This window comes from Carya illinoinensis, chromosome 14 (assembly GCF_018687715.1).
Source record: "Carya illinoinensis cultivar Pawnee chromosome 14, C.illinoinensisPawnee_v1, whole genome shotgun sequence".
NCBI classification, from domain to species: Eukaryota; Viridiplantae; Streptophyta; class Magnoliopsida; order Fagales; family Juglandaceae; genus Carya; species Carya illinoinensis.
In genome coordinates, this window is record NC_056765.1 from 26,424,047 (window position 1) to 26,441,075 (window position 17,029).

Consider the following 17,029-nt stretch of genomic DNA (forward strand, 5'->3'; position numbering starts at 1 on the left):
TAAGCCAGCTTCAGGACTGTTGGATTCTTAATGGAAATGAGGTGGGTTCGTTGTGAAAAAAGAAGTGAATGGAACAAGGATGCATTTTCGTGTACATTTACGAATATGATATTTATTAGTTTCATTCAAAAGTAACTTCGACAGGAGGAAAAAGAGTAATGTGCTCAAGACAGCATGCAAAAGCCATGGATGCAGCGTCAGCAATGTCAAAACGCCCAAGCCATGTCAGTGTGTTTGTTTTCCCCTAATGGTGCTTTTATAACAGAGTTGGTGTTCTTTTTAGGCAAGATTGATCTATTATTACATAAAAGATCTTGCCTAAAAGAGAGCATTAATGGATCAAATCCTGGATGAGACCTTAAAACCAGATGAGGGATATCCGGGTCAAGTGGAATGCCTCTAAACGATCTGATATCATGAATGTGCTAGAAAAAAAAGCATTTCAATCTTCATATTTGGTACATGAGAAGAATGTTGTCTTCTATATATATGAGAGGAGACTCCAATTTGTGATGAGCTTTGTGCTGTATTGCAGCTGTTAACAACATGAAGTCTCCTTCAAGAATTACTTTCTAGTGCTTGGAATCGAGATTGGTTTTTCAATCTCCATATTATTATCGTCTGAGCCAAAGCAGAGGACTTTTAGGAGGGTGGTTGTGAGGACAGAGACGTTGAGGGTGACATGACGGGGAGAAGTTGATGGGTTAGAGAGGAGGCAGACATGGAGGCCTTTCTTAGAGAGGTAACCCAAGAGGATTTGGATGTAATCCAACAAACCAACAATTTAACAAAACGAACGATTTTATTTTTGGAGACTACAATGATGTCCTATCAATGTCATGTACATCTATCTATATCTCTGACTTTGAACCACCATCTATCAAACAAAATGTTAAAGAGAATCTCTATGGAAACAACCTCAAATCAGAATGACAAAACTATCATCCCATCCTCTTACCATTGACTCCAAAAAGTCCCCAGAATTTGAGTCAAAGCCCTTATTTGTGCAACTTTTTATTCCAAATCGAACGGCCAGAATGGGGCAATGAAACCTGCAACAACTATCATTAATTGTCTCATCTTCCCATCAGCATCTACTTCAAAAAAGACATTGTTTTAAACAATAGACTAGAAGAAGTACACCTTCGGTTGATTGTACATGATGCAGGCTAGCCGTAGTAGTTTTCGTTTTGTTCTTATGTGATCCTTCTTGATTCTCTGCTAACAAAGACCTAAAAGTTACATAAAGTTGAGACAATGCTTAAAATATACATGCAGGAGATCCAAAGGAGATTAAAAAAAAAAGCATCCATCAGGCAGTGCAGAAGAGTAATACTGATTCGAATCTTCTCTTTTTCTGCTCCATGGATTCATGATTCAATGATTAAAAAACAATCAAGCCATGTCAATAAATAAAGTTATCTGATGAGTTTAAAATTAGGGTTTTTAGGTACATTTCCTACTCATGATTGAGGTGGATGCAGGGTGCCTGAGCTTATGTAGACCTTGGCATTCATTCTGGATGGTTCATTCTTTTATGATCAGTTTCTATCACGAGTCCTTGTTTAATTTCTGCATGGTCTTCTTCCTTAAATAATATGTTTGACTTAAATCTTGTAAATTGTTTCCCTAACAATTTCATGATATATATATATATATATATATATATAATATATACAGGTAATCTCCTTGATGTCAAGCACAACGACCTCCTGCATTGTCTGTTGTCCATTGCCAATAAGACAACTGATGAACAAGCTTCTTAATTAATTATCTAAACATCTTTGTCCCATGCATTATTTGTAGTTGAGTTAGTTCAGTCTAATCTTAAACTAAGTCTAACAATTAAATATTCAACTCTTAAATCACTAAATTCATCTCAACTTAATACCTCTTTTACACGCGAGACTCATAATCTTTTTCAACTCAACACATTTTTATATGCGGACCTATAACCTTTTTCAACTTTTCATAAATACATAAAATTATCTTAACATTTAAACATATCTAAACTCAACTTAAATGAACCCTATAAAATACATTCTATCATCTCAACTTATTACTATTTATAAAAACTCAATTAAGCTAAACTTCCAAACGAGGAATCTTAGATCGTATGCTAGCTAGCTTTTGCAGCCATGATGATTCCCCCATGTTCATACGTACAGTTCTCTCTTATTTTCCTCCATCAAGTTTTGATTTTCAACATCTCTCTCTCTCTCTACTAAAATCTTGAAAGAATGCATGCATGCCCGAGCTAGCTAGTGGTTCTCTCAGTCATTCACTACAAAAAAAACTAATTATTTGTGAATAATTATTTTTTGTCAAAATAAATATATTATCGTCATAAATCGTTATTCTCGTCGCAAATAATTAGCCATAAAATGATCATTTTTCTTGTAAAATCGAAACTAATTACTTCGTTAAGGTAAGAATTAATTAATTGTCTGCATGCGTTGAAATTAATTAGGACTTATTATAAAATATTATCTTAATGATTGTATCTTAATTCACAATTAATTATTAGATTTCAAAATTATTATAAGGTGGTCGGATCATCAACTAACCGCAGGCCAGCAACATGGTACACTTGCTGCTGCACGCATGCATGCATGCAGCTGCTACCTTCACTTAACAATCAAACTTTGAGGTGTAGGAAGACATAAATATCAATCCCAACCAATATATATATTAAACATGCATGCAGGTGCAACAACTCATGCACTACTAGCTAGTTAGGATCATTAATGCTTTCTTTATGGAAATCCAAAATCTTTTAATTATAAAATTATTTTTTAATATCAATCTATATATATATATATAAATATGTATTAATTGTAGTTATTTAAATTAAAACAAAAATTACTTAAAAATCTGATAAAATTACATTCAAACAGATGATTAATTTTCAATATCTAGCTAAAAGATCATAAAAGAATGTGGAATTTATTTTTTCTTTTTTGTATAGTTAATTAGTTGTAAACGAAAATATATTAAGAAATCCTTTTTTTTTCTTCTAATTATACTTTATTAACACTAAATAGATATAAATTGTTTTTGAATATCTGAATTTAAGATCAATTTTTATTCTCTTCTTAGATGTGATGATCATCTCTTGGCTATAAATATTACACACGAGCCTTTTGTTGAAAAAATAATTAATTTTTCTTCTCTTTAAGTTCTTTTTGCTTGATGGAAAACGTGATGATGATCACCTGTATAAAAAACTGCTAATTAGAGGATCATAAGCCTCTTTCTTTTTATTTTTTAAGGAAAAAACCTCCGCTCTTAACTTGCACGTGCACACATATATATACATATAGCCAAGAGAAGAGATTTAAACTACGGTTTAGATAACGAGATGAGATGAGATGAGATTATTTTTTATAAAAATTAAAAATTAAATAAAATATTATTTTTTAATATTATTATTATTTTAAGGTTTTAAAAAAATAAATTGTTTATTATATTTTATATGAAAATTTAAAAAAATTATAATAATAAAATAAGATAAGTGAAATATTTTCAAGAATAAGGTAAAAAAAAAAAAGTAATAAGTGGCCGCACATGCAAACGAAATTAATTTTCTTTTTTCCTATCATGGAAAACGTGACTTGCGAAATTGCTAAGAGGCTGAGCCCTTTTATTTTAAAAAAATTATATAATTTAAAAATAAAAAAAATTATTTTTAAGGATTCTGTTTTGGCTTTGTACATGTTTATTTATTTATTTATTTTTTTAAATAATTCAGGCCGATCGAGAATATCAAGATTACCGAATTAGGTTTTAGAATAATTTTTCAGGTTTTGTCTTTTACGAGACTTCCAGTTTTTCTTTTTCCCGGCCTTATTAAACGCCGACTAGAGATATTTGTAGATGAGAAAAAAAAAGGTTGTCTATTAACTACGTGTCTACCAGTTTTTTTTTTTTTTAAAATAAAAAATAATAGTTATAATTGTGAATACATAAATTCCATATAATTAATTAAAAAAAGAATAAATAAGAGACTTAATAAATTTTTAAGAGTATACGTTATTTTTTTTTAAAACGACTGTAAAATATTTATGCATTTTATGATTATATATAATATTATTTATTATTAATAATATATCATAGTTGAATTTGTAGAAAATATTTTTCTCCTTGGTATTAACCATAGATAGTGGATAATGCAGATGTCTATGAAAATTTTTCCTTGCATTAAATAAGAATATGCAGATATCTTCTTGTAGTTCCAACGAATGTATCCGTTGCAGATGATTCTACATATAATTATCAATGAAAAATAGGTTATTTGTAAAGAGTTTTTTCTTTAGAAAAAGTCAATATCTCTTGTAATGACATGGGCCGGATTTCTATCTGTAGCACTGCTTTTAGTTAATCAATAATGTTTTATTTTTTAGTTAATATATCATGATATATAATGTAACACTACACATTATATCTATATATATATATACACACTTTTAGCTATATGTTGTTTGTTGTCTGTTATTATATATAGATGTATGGTTAACATGCACGGGCATGAAGAAAATAGAATTTTATTCCTATAATAACCAACTGCCATTCCAAGGGCTCAGAGCTAGCTTGTTTTTGTTTTGTTTTCAAAGTAACCTTGTTATCATTATTATTTTCATACACTAGTTAGTCTTCATATTAATTTTTAGAATAATGTTACATATACTCGTAAACTTTACAAATGTCGCACAATCATTTTGAAAAAGGGTGTGGTTTATTATATATTACAAAATTAGTTTTTTTTTTTCAAAAATATTGTGATGTGTTTACTCACTTTATGATTGTAATTAATATATATCATTTCTCTAATTTTTATCATTTAGAGTCACGCCAACTGATATAACATATTTAAATAGTTTTATAATTAAGTTAATGGTGATCGGTACTTAAATATTTTTCAAAAAACCATTAAAATTATTATGCATCAATTAATAAATTATATGATTGAAAATGACAAAATTTAGAAAGATTTTCATGATTTACTATCCTAAAAATGTACAAGCTAGCTGCCTGATCGAGTTTGCATATACACACATATGTATGTATGACCATTAATTAAGTAATAGGATGAAGAACAATTAGAAGATAGGTACGTAGGGCCGCCGTGCATGGTTGACATGCAAGTATGATCAATGATATATCTCGATATCATCTAACAAATTTCGTTGACCAACTGCAAGTCTTTCTCATCACATTCTAAACGTACAGATGGATATATGTTCAGTCATGCATGTGCAGCCATGCAGCTAGCTAGCACGCACATGCTGCCACCTTCTAATTTTTTTTTTTTTATTAATGTTATTGATACATACATACATACATACATACATATATAATATATGAACTCTCTACAATAAAAACATAACAGCATCAAAACAACACCGAACATGAGATCATGGTCATGCATTAATCTCTAAAGGGAATTCACGAGTATAGCAATGATCCTATCAGATGATCATATATAGGAACGTTGATGGAAGCTCAATTACTACTTCCATATATACATATATACATATATATGTATATATGTATGTATATATGTGTGTGTTAAAAACCAATTAAAACAACATAGAGATGCATGATATTAATATATATATATATATTATATATAAAATTTTATGTGCAGTCATTTTTATATATTTCATGCACAATCTATTAATATGATTGGTTGCGTCATTTTTTTAATATAAAATAATTTATTTGACTAATCACATCAATAGAATGTGTAAAAAATACGCTAAAATGACTGTATGTAATACTATATATATGCATCTACAGAAAAATAATGTTGTTTTTTTTTTTTTAATATCTTAAAGTTCGTCATTTCAATTGCAATATGATTAGTTAATATTGGTTTTAAATTTTTAGTGGCCGTTTATTTAAGTGATGGTTCTATGAAATCACATCAACCGAATGGACTAAAAATGACAAAAATCAATAATAAATAAAATAAATAATAATATTACTCATTATAATGTACTACACATGAAATTATAAAGTGCAATTGATGATTACGTCATATCGTAGATCGAAGACGGGAACAAAATGTCCCAAGTCGCCAATATTACAAAATTCAACTATGAGGGGCGACAGAACCAAAAACTTGACATGAACAGGGCGCCGGCACCTCGTTGGTCTACTTACGTTGGAGGGGCCGCTATTGCGTATATGGCTAGCTAAGCTCCCCCACCACACATGGTTTCTTATACGAAAAATAATATTTACTGTAACACACTATTTAAACAAATAAATAAATAAATACTAAATTTTTATTAAAAAAATTAATTTTTAATAATAAACTTTCCTCTTTTTCTAAAAATTTATATGACATTTATATACTTGATCACGATTATATATAGCGTTACTGTTCTGGTATATAATTCTTTGACCAAGAAACCAAACTTTCTTCCCTTGACGCAGCATGCATGGAAGAGATGATCAGTTGTGTTCGAAATTGGTGCGGGCGCACGTGTAGTGAAAGTGGTGTTTGGAAAATCAACTACAAACATGTAAAACGTGTAATATGGGTAGTTCTATACTTTTGTAGGTGGGATGAATGATGATTTACATTTCTTATTTGTAATGTACCAAAAGGCTCAAATGTTGATGAGAGAGAGAGAGAGAGAGAGAGATTGCTCGGTAGTTGGCAAGAAATTTCTACCCTCCCATGGTTCTCACCTACTTCCTACCTCTAATACTGTCGTGTAATTTAAAAGCTAAAAACACCTACCTTCAACTATATATATACAATTTATCTCATTTTTTAATAATTAGTTGCAAAATATGACTTTTAACAATTATATATATATATATATATATATATATATATATATATATATTAATTTATTAAATTTATATTTTTTTTGTTATTTTTTCCCCTTAAATCATTAAAATTAGAGAAATAATATTTGCAGTCGTGATTGTGCAAGCGGCGTGCAGTCGCTTTGAAAAAAATGAATTAATATGGGACGCACATGAAAAAAACTAATTTTTTAATCGTAGACCTCACTTTTTTTCAAAACGATTGCACGGTGTTTACAATTCCACGACTGTATTCTTAAAATTAAGGACTCTATTTGCAAGTCGAATATTCTAGATTTTGGAACATTTCTAGTCAGTCAAAGTTATGTAAAAAAGTGCTAATTGTTTTGCTTTTCTAATGATTTTGTTAAGAGTAATACTACATATATTCTTAGAATGCATGAGAGTCGTGCAATCATTTTAAAATGATAAGAGTATACAAGATCTCTTATTAAAAAAATTAATTTTTTTTATAGTGAGTCTCGTATTTATTTATTTTTTTTAAATGCTTGTAAGGCATTTAAACACTCCACGATTATATATATCATTTCTCTTTCATTAATCACATGATTGTCTCCCTTATATGTATATATGTACTGCATGGATAATAAAAAAATTCTTTACATGCTATTTCATAAGAATTAATGGGGTTTAGTTATTTTTGCTGCATCTTAGAATGCGTCCACACATTATAAATAGTCAGATCGATCACGCGCGAACTTCTCATGAATATTGGATCAAAAATTTTATTTATAGTGACTTTTACTTATTTTTTTTGTATTTTATTAATGTAATTGATTATGTTATTTTTTAAAATATAAAATAATTATTTTAACTAATTATATTAATAAAATATATAAAAATATATATAAAAATAACTGTATATAACATAACTCTATATTATAAAATTATGGATTTACAATTCATCAGACAAGGCTTAAGATCTGAGAGCTCCCAAGCTGGTCCATTTGGCTAATTGGCCAGGCAAATGCATGAGGCTCCTACGACGTACACCTCGAACAATTAAGTTGCTAGGACAGATGGACCCCATGATGCCAATACGTCGCACTTTGGGTTGCAATGCTACCCACATCATGTTGTACAAGCCCTTCAATGGTCACAATTAAGTAGGAAGATCCGTCGTTAATTACTACCGATCAACTTAGTCAAGATAATACTACCTATTGCAGCAGAATAAGGACGATGAATGTGAGTATTGGCAATAAACTAGTTATTGTTAAGTCTAAAATAAAATTTTAATGTGTCTTTTCAGCTATAATATAGACTTTTAGTCAGATTAATTGATATTAGATTAGCTATCTTAAACTTTAAATAATAATATAATATTAATTATATTTGATAATTTTTTTTTTAAATTTTACAAATTCTCTTCATATATTAATTAATAACTTTATTAAAAATAAAATTATTATTTTCAATTATTTTTTTTCTCAACCTAATTATTCAATAAATATATTTTGTCAACCATTTATCTAACAATCACATATACAACCATACCAATATTTCTTCTAACCAAGATAGAATTGTGGTTTAAGAATTACATTTCTAAGATAAAATAATATTTGATCATTATACAGTGGCTGGTCATAGATGGAGAGCACCTAAGATTTACTATAATTGATTTGTAAAACTTTTTAGTCTATGCTAGGCCAATACAGTGGGTTTTTATCATATTCCTTTGCACATGACTGCAAGCTGCCAAACTGTTAAAAGGGAAAATGATAAAGATGCATGCACAACTCGATCGTATTTATAATTATTTTACAATTATGTTAAAAATGGAAGATATTTTGATGCATTAGAATTGTAAAAATGTCTTTATTCTACAAAAATGTCATCCATTTAGAAATAATACTTTTTTGATATAAAAACTCCACGTGGAGTAACTTTTACGTACTCCTTACGTAATTAGGATAATCTATAATTATCATTTATTGATGGATTGAAACCTAACTACTTATCATAATGTTATCATTTACCATATACAACAAATTAATTGAACTCTAGTTTCAGATCATAGTGTTGCATAATATTAACATGCCATTCATGAGTTTGAAAGAAAGCATTGAGACTTATGGAAATCCACCTCTCTAGAGGATATTAATCCCTTCTAAAGTTACTAAAGAAACGTTAGTATTATTTGTTATGATTCTTAATTACTAAAGAAACCATTAGTATTATTTGTTATGATTCGAGGGACTAAGGGTTTTTATCAAATTATCATTCAACAGCTCTAATGTTTTGAAAATTACAACAATTAGACTTCTAGCTTGTACAAGAACATGAATCCCCCGCCCACAACATAGATCATCCAAGCTGCTCCCAAAAATTATGAGAAATGATATTTGTAATCTTAGAATGTATAAGTATTGCACATTTTCTTTGAAAAAAAAGGGTAAATTTGGGATTTATATGAAAAATAATTTTTTAATAGTAAACCCACTTTTTTCAAAGAATGTTGCACGAATCTGACATACTCTAAAACTGTATTTAATATTATTTTTAAAAAATTATAAGATGAAATAAAATTTTTTGGTATTATACATGATTTGTAGGTGAATAAAACCATTAAAAGATAAATGGGTTCTTTCGGGTCCATCCTGATCGAGTGGACCATCGTACGTATTTATCATTATAAAAAAATCGTTTATTTGATATCAGTTATTTCTTATAAAAATAATTATTTTTTATTAAAATAAGTCTATTTTTGTTATAACTAATCATTTTTGTCTCAAATAACAAGTTATAAATATTCATTTATTTGTAGTAATATACGTACAGATCATGTCGGGTACGTTCGGATAATATAAGAAAATGTTACGATCTTAAAAGTAGGTTTAAGGAAATTCATATGAAAAGAGTGTTAATTAAGACGTACATAACCTGTAAATTAGCGCGTAAGTTCTATAAAGAATTGGTGGATTTAAGCTTAATTAATTCCACATTTATTTTGGAAAGTTTATGCGTCACTTTTGCGTATGGAACTGGCTTTAATTTTCAGGCTCCCCCGCAAGCTTGCGTGAACTATTAGCATGCCTTAGGAGGAGCCATCGACCAGATTTTCAGGCCTATAGAAAGGAAAAAAATAAAAATAAATAAAGCACAAACCAATTAAGTACGTACGTAATTTAATAAAATTTTTTATGTATAGTCAATTTTTATATATTATTTTATGCATTTTATTGATGTAATTGATTGTATATTAAAAAATAATAATACAGCTAATCACATTAGTGAAATTCGTATAATATATGTAAAAATTACTGTATGTAACATTAATTCGTAATTAAACATGATATCCTACATGATCATCTTACCATGTGTACGTTGTTTTAGATTTGTGGTACCAATTAATATTGATGCGTTTCCAAAAAATTATCATGTGGTTTCTTAATTATAATTATTTAACGTAATTAAGGAGTTTAATTTAAATTATTTATAACAAGCAATAAGAAATTATTATATTAAGGCAAGCATGGAAAATGAGTTTCGACTTAATAAATAGTTATATTAATATATCCATAAATTAAGCTGATCATCTAAGCATGACAGCTCCCAACCAATAACGTAAAGAATTGTAGTCTGTTTTACCATGTTTGTCACTGCAAGATATTGTATATAATAATGCAACAAGGAATCTTACTTAATTCAACCTATATATATATATATGTGTGTGTATGTATGTATATATATGCTTGAATTTTCACATCACGGAACTAGTTTAACTACCTTCACAGTAATCCAATCTTTGTTTTTCGAGTTAATTACGTACGTACCTCGCTTACTCGTGTCGGTGAAGTTGGTAACTCTTTCCTTGCATTTCGAGGTAACTCAATATATATATATATATATATATATATATTTATAAATACTTCATTTAAGAAGAAATTTTATAAAAATATATGGAAAAAGCTTCTTTACCGCCCGGGGTTGATCACGCAATTTGACCGTTGGGTAAATTTTCTTTTATTTAATAATTAAGAAGGTAATTTTAAGTATATTGATATATTTTTTTACTTAATAATTAAGAAAGTAATTAAATAAATATGAAATAAAAAATAAAATAAAATAAACCGCTCAGCGGCATGAATGGGGTGGCATAATAGCCGGATCCAAAATATATTTACAAATTAAAAGTGAGATATATAAGATATATTATATTATAATATAAATAAATCTGACACATTATTTTACAATGTTAATCTTGACATAAATATGAGAGAAAGAACCAAACTATCTTATATTTTATTTATTATTGGTTATATACTTGTAGCTAATAATATATATTTTTTTTATTGACAATATTATTAAACCGTTTTTATTCAACTTCTTCCTGAACTTTCCATCAAACACTCGCTCTTGGCTTCCTCCAGCTTCGGTAAAAAAAATTAATAAACCAATTATTGAAATTTATATCCTTAAAGAAATTTTTCTAAAAAATATTGGATCGTTGCATGGAAATATGGTGATCTAAATCGTAGTAGTCTTTTTGTTTTTTAATCTAGAAAGGAAATTACTAATTAGTAAGTCTGCGGGTTTAGCCATTTAAGCTAGCTTTGTAGGATGGGTTGAAGCTGATCATGCCACGTTCATAACATATATAGTTATAAGATAAAGAGAAGTGCTGCAGATGCAAACGGATTATATAAAAGTAAATTCATAAACTGATATGATTTTATGTGATTTATTAGATTTATTTTATAATAAAGTAATTTTATAATGTGACGTATCACGTTAAACAACATTACTTTATAAGTTTATTTTTACGTAATTTCTTTGTAATTAAAGTATTTTTCATGATACACAAGCTCTTTTAACTCCTTTGGAAATTCACTTGCGATTTTGAGAGCCTGTTGTTAAGAATCTAAGATTACGCCATATCACTCATTTTCCTCAGTTTTTATAGCCAAATCTTTACAAGAGGTTAACTCATTATTCAAATTGAGTATCAACATTGGTCGTATGGTGGATATATTGCAAAGAAAATAAAGTTTTGAGAGGGGGGAAGTTCAAATCAATTGAGTTATTTGATGATTAATGAGCTAGAGATTCAAGAAACTTGGTCAAATTATTATACATTGGAATTGTAAGTAAATAGACATGTTGAACAAGAAAGGACATTTGCTATTGTTATTATTCGATCCTTTTCAAAACTAAGAGGAAGAATAACAAATAAAGCATAATGTGTAATGGTATCTCACAATGAAATGGAGTTATTTGACATAATTTAAATGGAAATAGGAGGAAGACAAGGGTATCTCTAACCACCGCCACATGCACAATATATCACGTGGTTTCCAAACTTATTCAACCAATTAGAATCCTCTTTATTTATTTATTTATTTTTAAAATCTATAAATTTCTCGCTCATCTCATCTCATTTTTGCATTTCATTGTCCTCTAAGGTAGATTCTGCAGTCAATGCTAACCATACTTGATAAGATAGTTATAAAATAAGTTTTACGAGTATCAAAATGAGATTATCTTGATAATTACCAGGATAGTTTATTATCAAATATCTTATAATAAAATTATCTAAAACATCATCCAAGTATATTTTTTCTTCTTTAACATGTTTTTTTTTTTTTTTTTTTTTTAAGTGACAAATTAAATGCACTCAATAAGGTAGTAGAGCTTTCAAATTGATCCCCTTCCCCCGCCTCCCCCATCAACTATAGTCCACCTAGTGCTTCAATTAACCCAAAAATAAGGACAAATAAAAAGGCATATTGAATATCTCAAAGACAAATAATAGAGCATATCCTCCCTCCCCCAACCCCACCCCCACCTCCCCCTCTCACGACGGGAATGGGAGCTCCACCATGCACTCATGGTGTGGTGGGGTCTTATAGTTGAAGATACGTGTCATGTTTTTTATTGATCTAACTTAACACTTGTTTAGGTCTCTTCAAGAATGCATAAATGAAGAGACGTTTCTTTTCAATGATGTAATACACTTCAGAAACTTGGAAAGTTTGCCCCTTTCTCACTTCCTTATCAAAACAAAAACTTTATATGCAATTTTAGTATTGTATTTTATTAATATATTAATAATTAATTACGTCATTTTTTTAATATAAAATAAATATTTTGATCCATCACATCAGCATATAAAAAATATATAAAAATAACTATATTTAGAGTAACTCTTTTATTAATATTATTAAAAAAAGATACTTCAGTCACAAAGAAGTTATATAAAAATAATCTTATAAATTAACATAACATCACGTGATTTGTCAAATCAACTTTACAATTAACGAACTATATTAAACTAAATCAGTTTGTGAGATTATTTTTATATAATTTAATTATGGCTAAAGTTTTTCTCTAAAAACAATAGTGATTTGATTGATAAATATTGTAAAATTATATTGTAAAATTTTCATTTTATGTATCTATGTCCTTTTCACTCAAGTTATAAATTTTAAATAAAAAATATTAAAATCCATAAATTTTGTCAATTGAGTCAAAAACAGGAACTAGATGTTGTAAAAAAAGTATATAGCATAAATATATATTTTATATAAATTAAAAAAATGAAGAAAAACAGAAAGAGGGGAGAAAGAGAAGAGGCGGGGTAGGTGTGAGATTGACCGAACCACCAACGCACACATCCAGCCTCTCTTTCTCTCTCTACTCCTCCTCACCGCCTTCTTCTTCTACTCATATATATAGACCCCCACACAGCCCTGTATTTTCTCAGCTTGACGTTTCTCAGTTCAGAGAACACCAAGCTTTCAGTTTCCTCTTCCTTACCTTATCTTTAGCTTTCACTTTCTCTCTCACCTACCATTACTCTATTTTTCTTTCTTTTTGTTTTCTCTTCATCTTCTCTGTTTTTGTGCATACAAAATTCACACACACTATGCAGGCTATAGTTCCAACCCCACCTCATAATCTTAAGTGCTTTACCGGCACTACTCCTCCGCCGCTCGCCCGTGTGGGACGTCTCGTTGTCCAGAGCGTTTACCGCTCCGATTCCGTGCACTTTTCCAACGGTGTTGGCTCGAGTCGAGCAGACTGGCAGAGCTCCTGTGCCATCCTCTCCAGCAAGGTCGTTTCCCAGCAGCAGCCCAATGAGAAGCCTGGCGCTGGTGCCGCCGGATCCGGCGGTGCAGACCATGTTGCTGCAGTAAATGGCCACAAGACTACCATTGACCTCAGTCTCGTCCCCATCGATACCGCCGATAAAGATAACAACAAACCGCAGCCGAAGGCTCTCACCATAACCGATCTTTCCCCAGCACCCATGCACGGTTCGCAGCTCCGCGTGGCTTACCAAGGCGTTCCCGGTGCTTACTCCGAAGCTGCTGCTGGAAAAGCGTACCCGAAGTGTGAGGCCATCCCTTGCGACCAGTTCGAAGTGGCTTTCCAAGCCGTGGAGCTGTGGATCGCCGATCGCGCTGTTCTCCCCGTCGAGAACTCCCTCGGCGGCTCGATCCACCGCAACTACGATCTCCTACTCCGCCACAGGCTACACATAGTCGGCGAGGTCCAGTTACCGGTCCACCACTGCCTCTTGGCCCTACCGGGGGTTCGGAAAGAGTACTTGACCCGAGTGATTTCCCACCCGCAGGCTCTCGCCCAGTGCGAGCTGACTCTTACCAAACTTGGCCTCAACGTTGCGCGTGAAGCAGTGGACGACACAGCAGGGGCAGCTGAGTTCGTCGCAGCAAACAACCTGCGCGATACGGCTGCGATCGCTAGCGCACGCGCCGCCGATTTGTACGGCATGAACATTCTGGCAGACGGGATCCAGGACGACTCGAGCAACGTGACCCGTTTCGTGATGCTGGCCCGAGAGCCGATAATTCCCAGGACGGATCGGCCATTCAAGACGAGCATTGTGTTCGCTCACGACAAGGGGACGTCGGTTCTGTTTAAGGTGCTGTCGGCGTTTGCTTTCAGGAACATAAGCCTAACGAAGATCGAGTCGAGGCCGCACAGGAACCGCCCGATCCGGTTGGTGGACGACGAGAACGAGGGGACAGCGAAGCATTTCGAGTACATGTTCTATGTGGACTTCGAGGCTTCAATGGCGGAAGTAAGAGCACAGAACGCTCTGGCGGAGGTGCAGGAATTCACCTCCTTCTTGAGGGTGCTGGGCAGCTATCCCATGGACATGACGCCTTGGTGCCCCTCCCGGGGAGATTAGCAAAATCCATCCCAAACAAATAATAATTAAAAAAAAAAAAGAAAAAAAAAAAGACAGCATATATTCCAATCATTTTACTTTATTTTTTTATTATCATTTTTCTTTTCTATTTTCCCGAGAAAAAAAAAATCTTAAATTGTATTGATGGATGGAGAAGCAAAGCAAGAAGAAATGAAGGGACTGTTTGGTGGGGTAGAAAAAGAAATCAATGTATGTATGAAAGAATGAATGTAAGTAGGCCATCGTGATGAGAAAATGCCACTAAATTTTGTGGTGGTTATGTGTAAGTGTCAATACCCTCCACCCAATCATTTGTTTGTATGTTAAATGTTTGGGGAATTTCCAAAAAAAATAGAATTGAATTTCAAAAATAGAAAAAATGATCGATATTATATTTGCAATCTCTCTCTCTCTCTCTCTCTCTCTCTTATTTTTTATTTTTATTGTGAACTGAATTTCAAGCTCACCCGCCAGCCTCATGTGGCGACTCAATAGCTTATTTATTGAATCAGCTATTAATAATATACATTTTTATTAATAATTATTTTCTTAATTACTAAGTAAAAGAAAATTTTTAAAAAAAATTAAAAATTTAAAAAAATGGTAAAGTGGTGATAGAATAATAGTAAGTTTATTATTATTCTTTATTTATTTATTTTTAATACAGTATACTTGTTATTTGTTAATGCAAGTGGTGGCTTTTTATATAAGCGTAATGTTATATAACTATTTATTTATTTATTTTTAAGACGGTGTACTTGTTATTTGTTAACGCAAGTTATGGCTTTTTATATAAGAATAATATTATATATAATTATTGAGTGTAAAGAGTAAATTTATTATTAAAAAATTATTATTTTTTATGTGAGTCTCGTATTTATTTATTTTTTTAAATGATTATGCTGCATTTATACACTCATGACCGTAATTATCATTTTTTTTATATAATATTGCAAAATTCATAATACTCTTGATTTGATGCCCCCAATTAAAACATGCTTCTGATTCCCCCCCACTTTGCAACTTGTCTTTTGTCATGTCTTTGAACTAACTTCTTTCTTATTTCTATAGGGTGGAGAATTTAATTAGTAGACTGAAACTATTTATTTACTCAAAATCTTCCCCATGAGTTTAAAAGAATTAGGACCCCACCCTTCCCAATCTCAAATGGTACAATGATACCAATATTAATGTCAGTGGCTCAAAGTCACAGTTCAATCTTAATCAGAAAAACCAATTTGTGATAAGTACATTATGGTAGGATAGATGTGATGTGTCAAAATCATAGAGGCATGTATATGATCTGATAATGGTGGTTGAGATTCATTTCTTTGCTGTAAGGTTACCTGTCATTGATGAAAATTATTATAACTATCCTGGTCTCACTGTTAAAAACCAAGATGTTAGATCCGAATAAAATTGTTTTTTAAGGTAATTTTTTTTATAAATATTGGTTTCATGTCAACTAGGGTTACTAATAAACAATGTCGCGACTCCATAAACAATTCGAGCCGAGACCGAACATGACTCGTGTAGTTTCAATTCGAATTCGGTTCGTTTATTAAATTAGCTAGTTAAGTCTAAGGAGAGATGGATGAATGCAATATTGTACTATATGATTTGTTTTGTTTGAGAAAATAATAAACTAATCAAGAAACTTGCAAACAAGCTCGAATTTTGTTCAGTGTCACGCTCGACTCGACTCGACTTGATTGCAGTTCACTTATCTGCCAAGATCCTTATACCTAAACTTATATAGCGACGCCTCTTTGATCAAACAGAGTTGTTGCAGCCTTGTATGTACGCAACTAGCAATTAATTTCCGAGGAAGGCATTGACACATTCTTGATGTGCCATGCAATAACTAGCAATTATTCCTTGATATAGCAATTGCTTCCCATCTCTCTGGCTAGAGTCGCTTGACAATAAAGAGGATGAGGTGGAAAATAAAATGGGATATTGTTTCTAATTAATTTGTACCATAAAATGTGTAGATGATCATATATATAGTGTTGTATATAAACACTG

At 31.0% G+C, this 17,029-nt stretch overlaps 1 protein-coding gene across 1 annotated transcript; it reads left to right on the plus strand.

Annotated features, from left to right (window-relative positions):
- The first annotated feature begins 13,521 nt into the window (after positions 1-13,521).
- On the plus strand, positions 13,522-15,402 carry LOC122294735 (arogenate dehydratase 1-like). Its single transcript, XM_043103660.1, has one exon. The coding sequence runs from the start codon at positions 13,712-13,714 to the stop codon at positions 14,999-15,001; it is 1,290 nt and encodes a 429-aa protein (XP_042959594.1). The 5' UTR covers positions 13,522-13,711; the 3' UTR covers positions 15,002-15,402.
- The last annotated feature ends 1,627 nt before the right edge of the window (positions 15,403-17,029 follow it).

Excerpts from the sequence above, each read along its gene's own strand:
- LOC122294735 (XM_043103660.1), top strand. The coding sequence starts at position 13,712 with ATGCAGGCTATAGTTCCAACCCCACCTCATAATCTTAAGTGCTTTACC.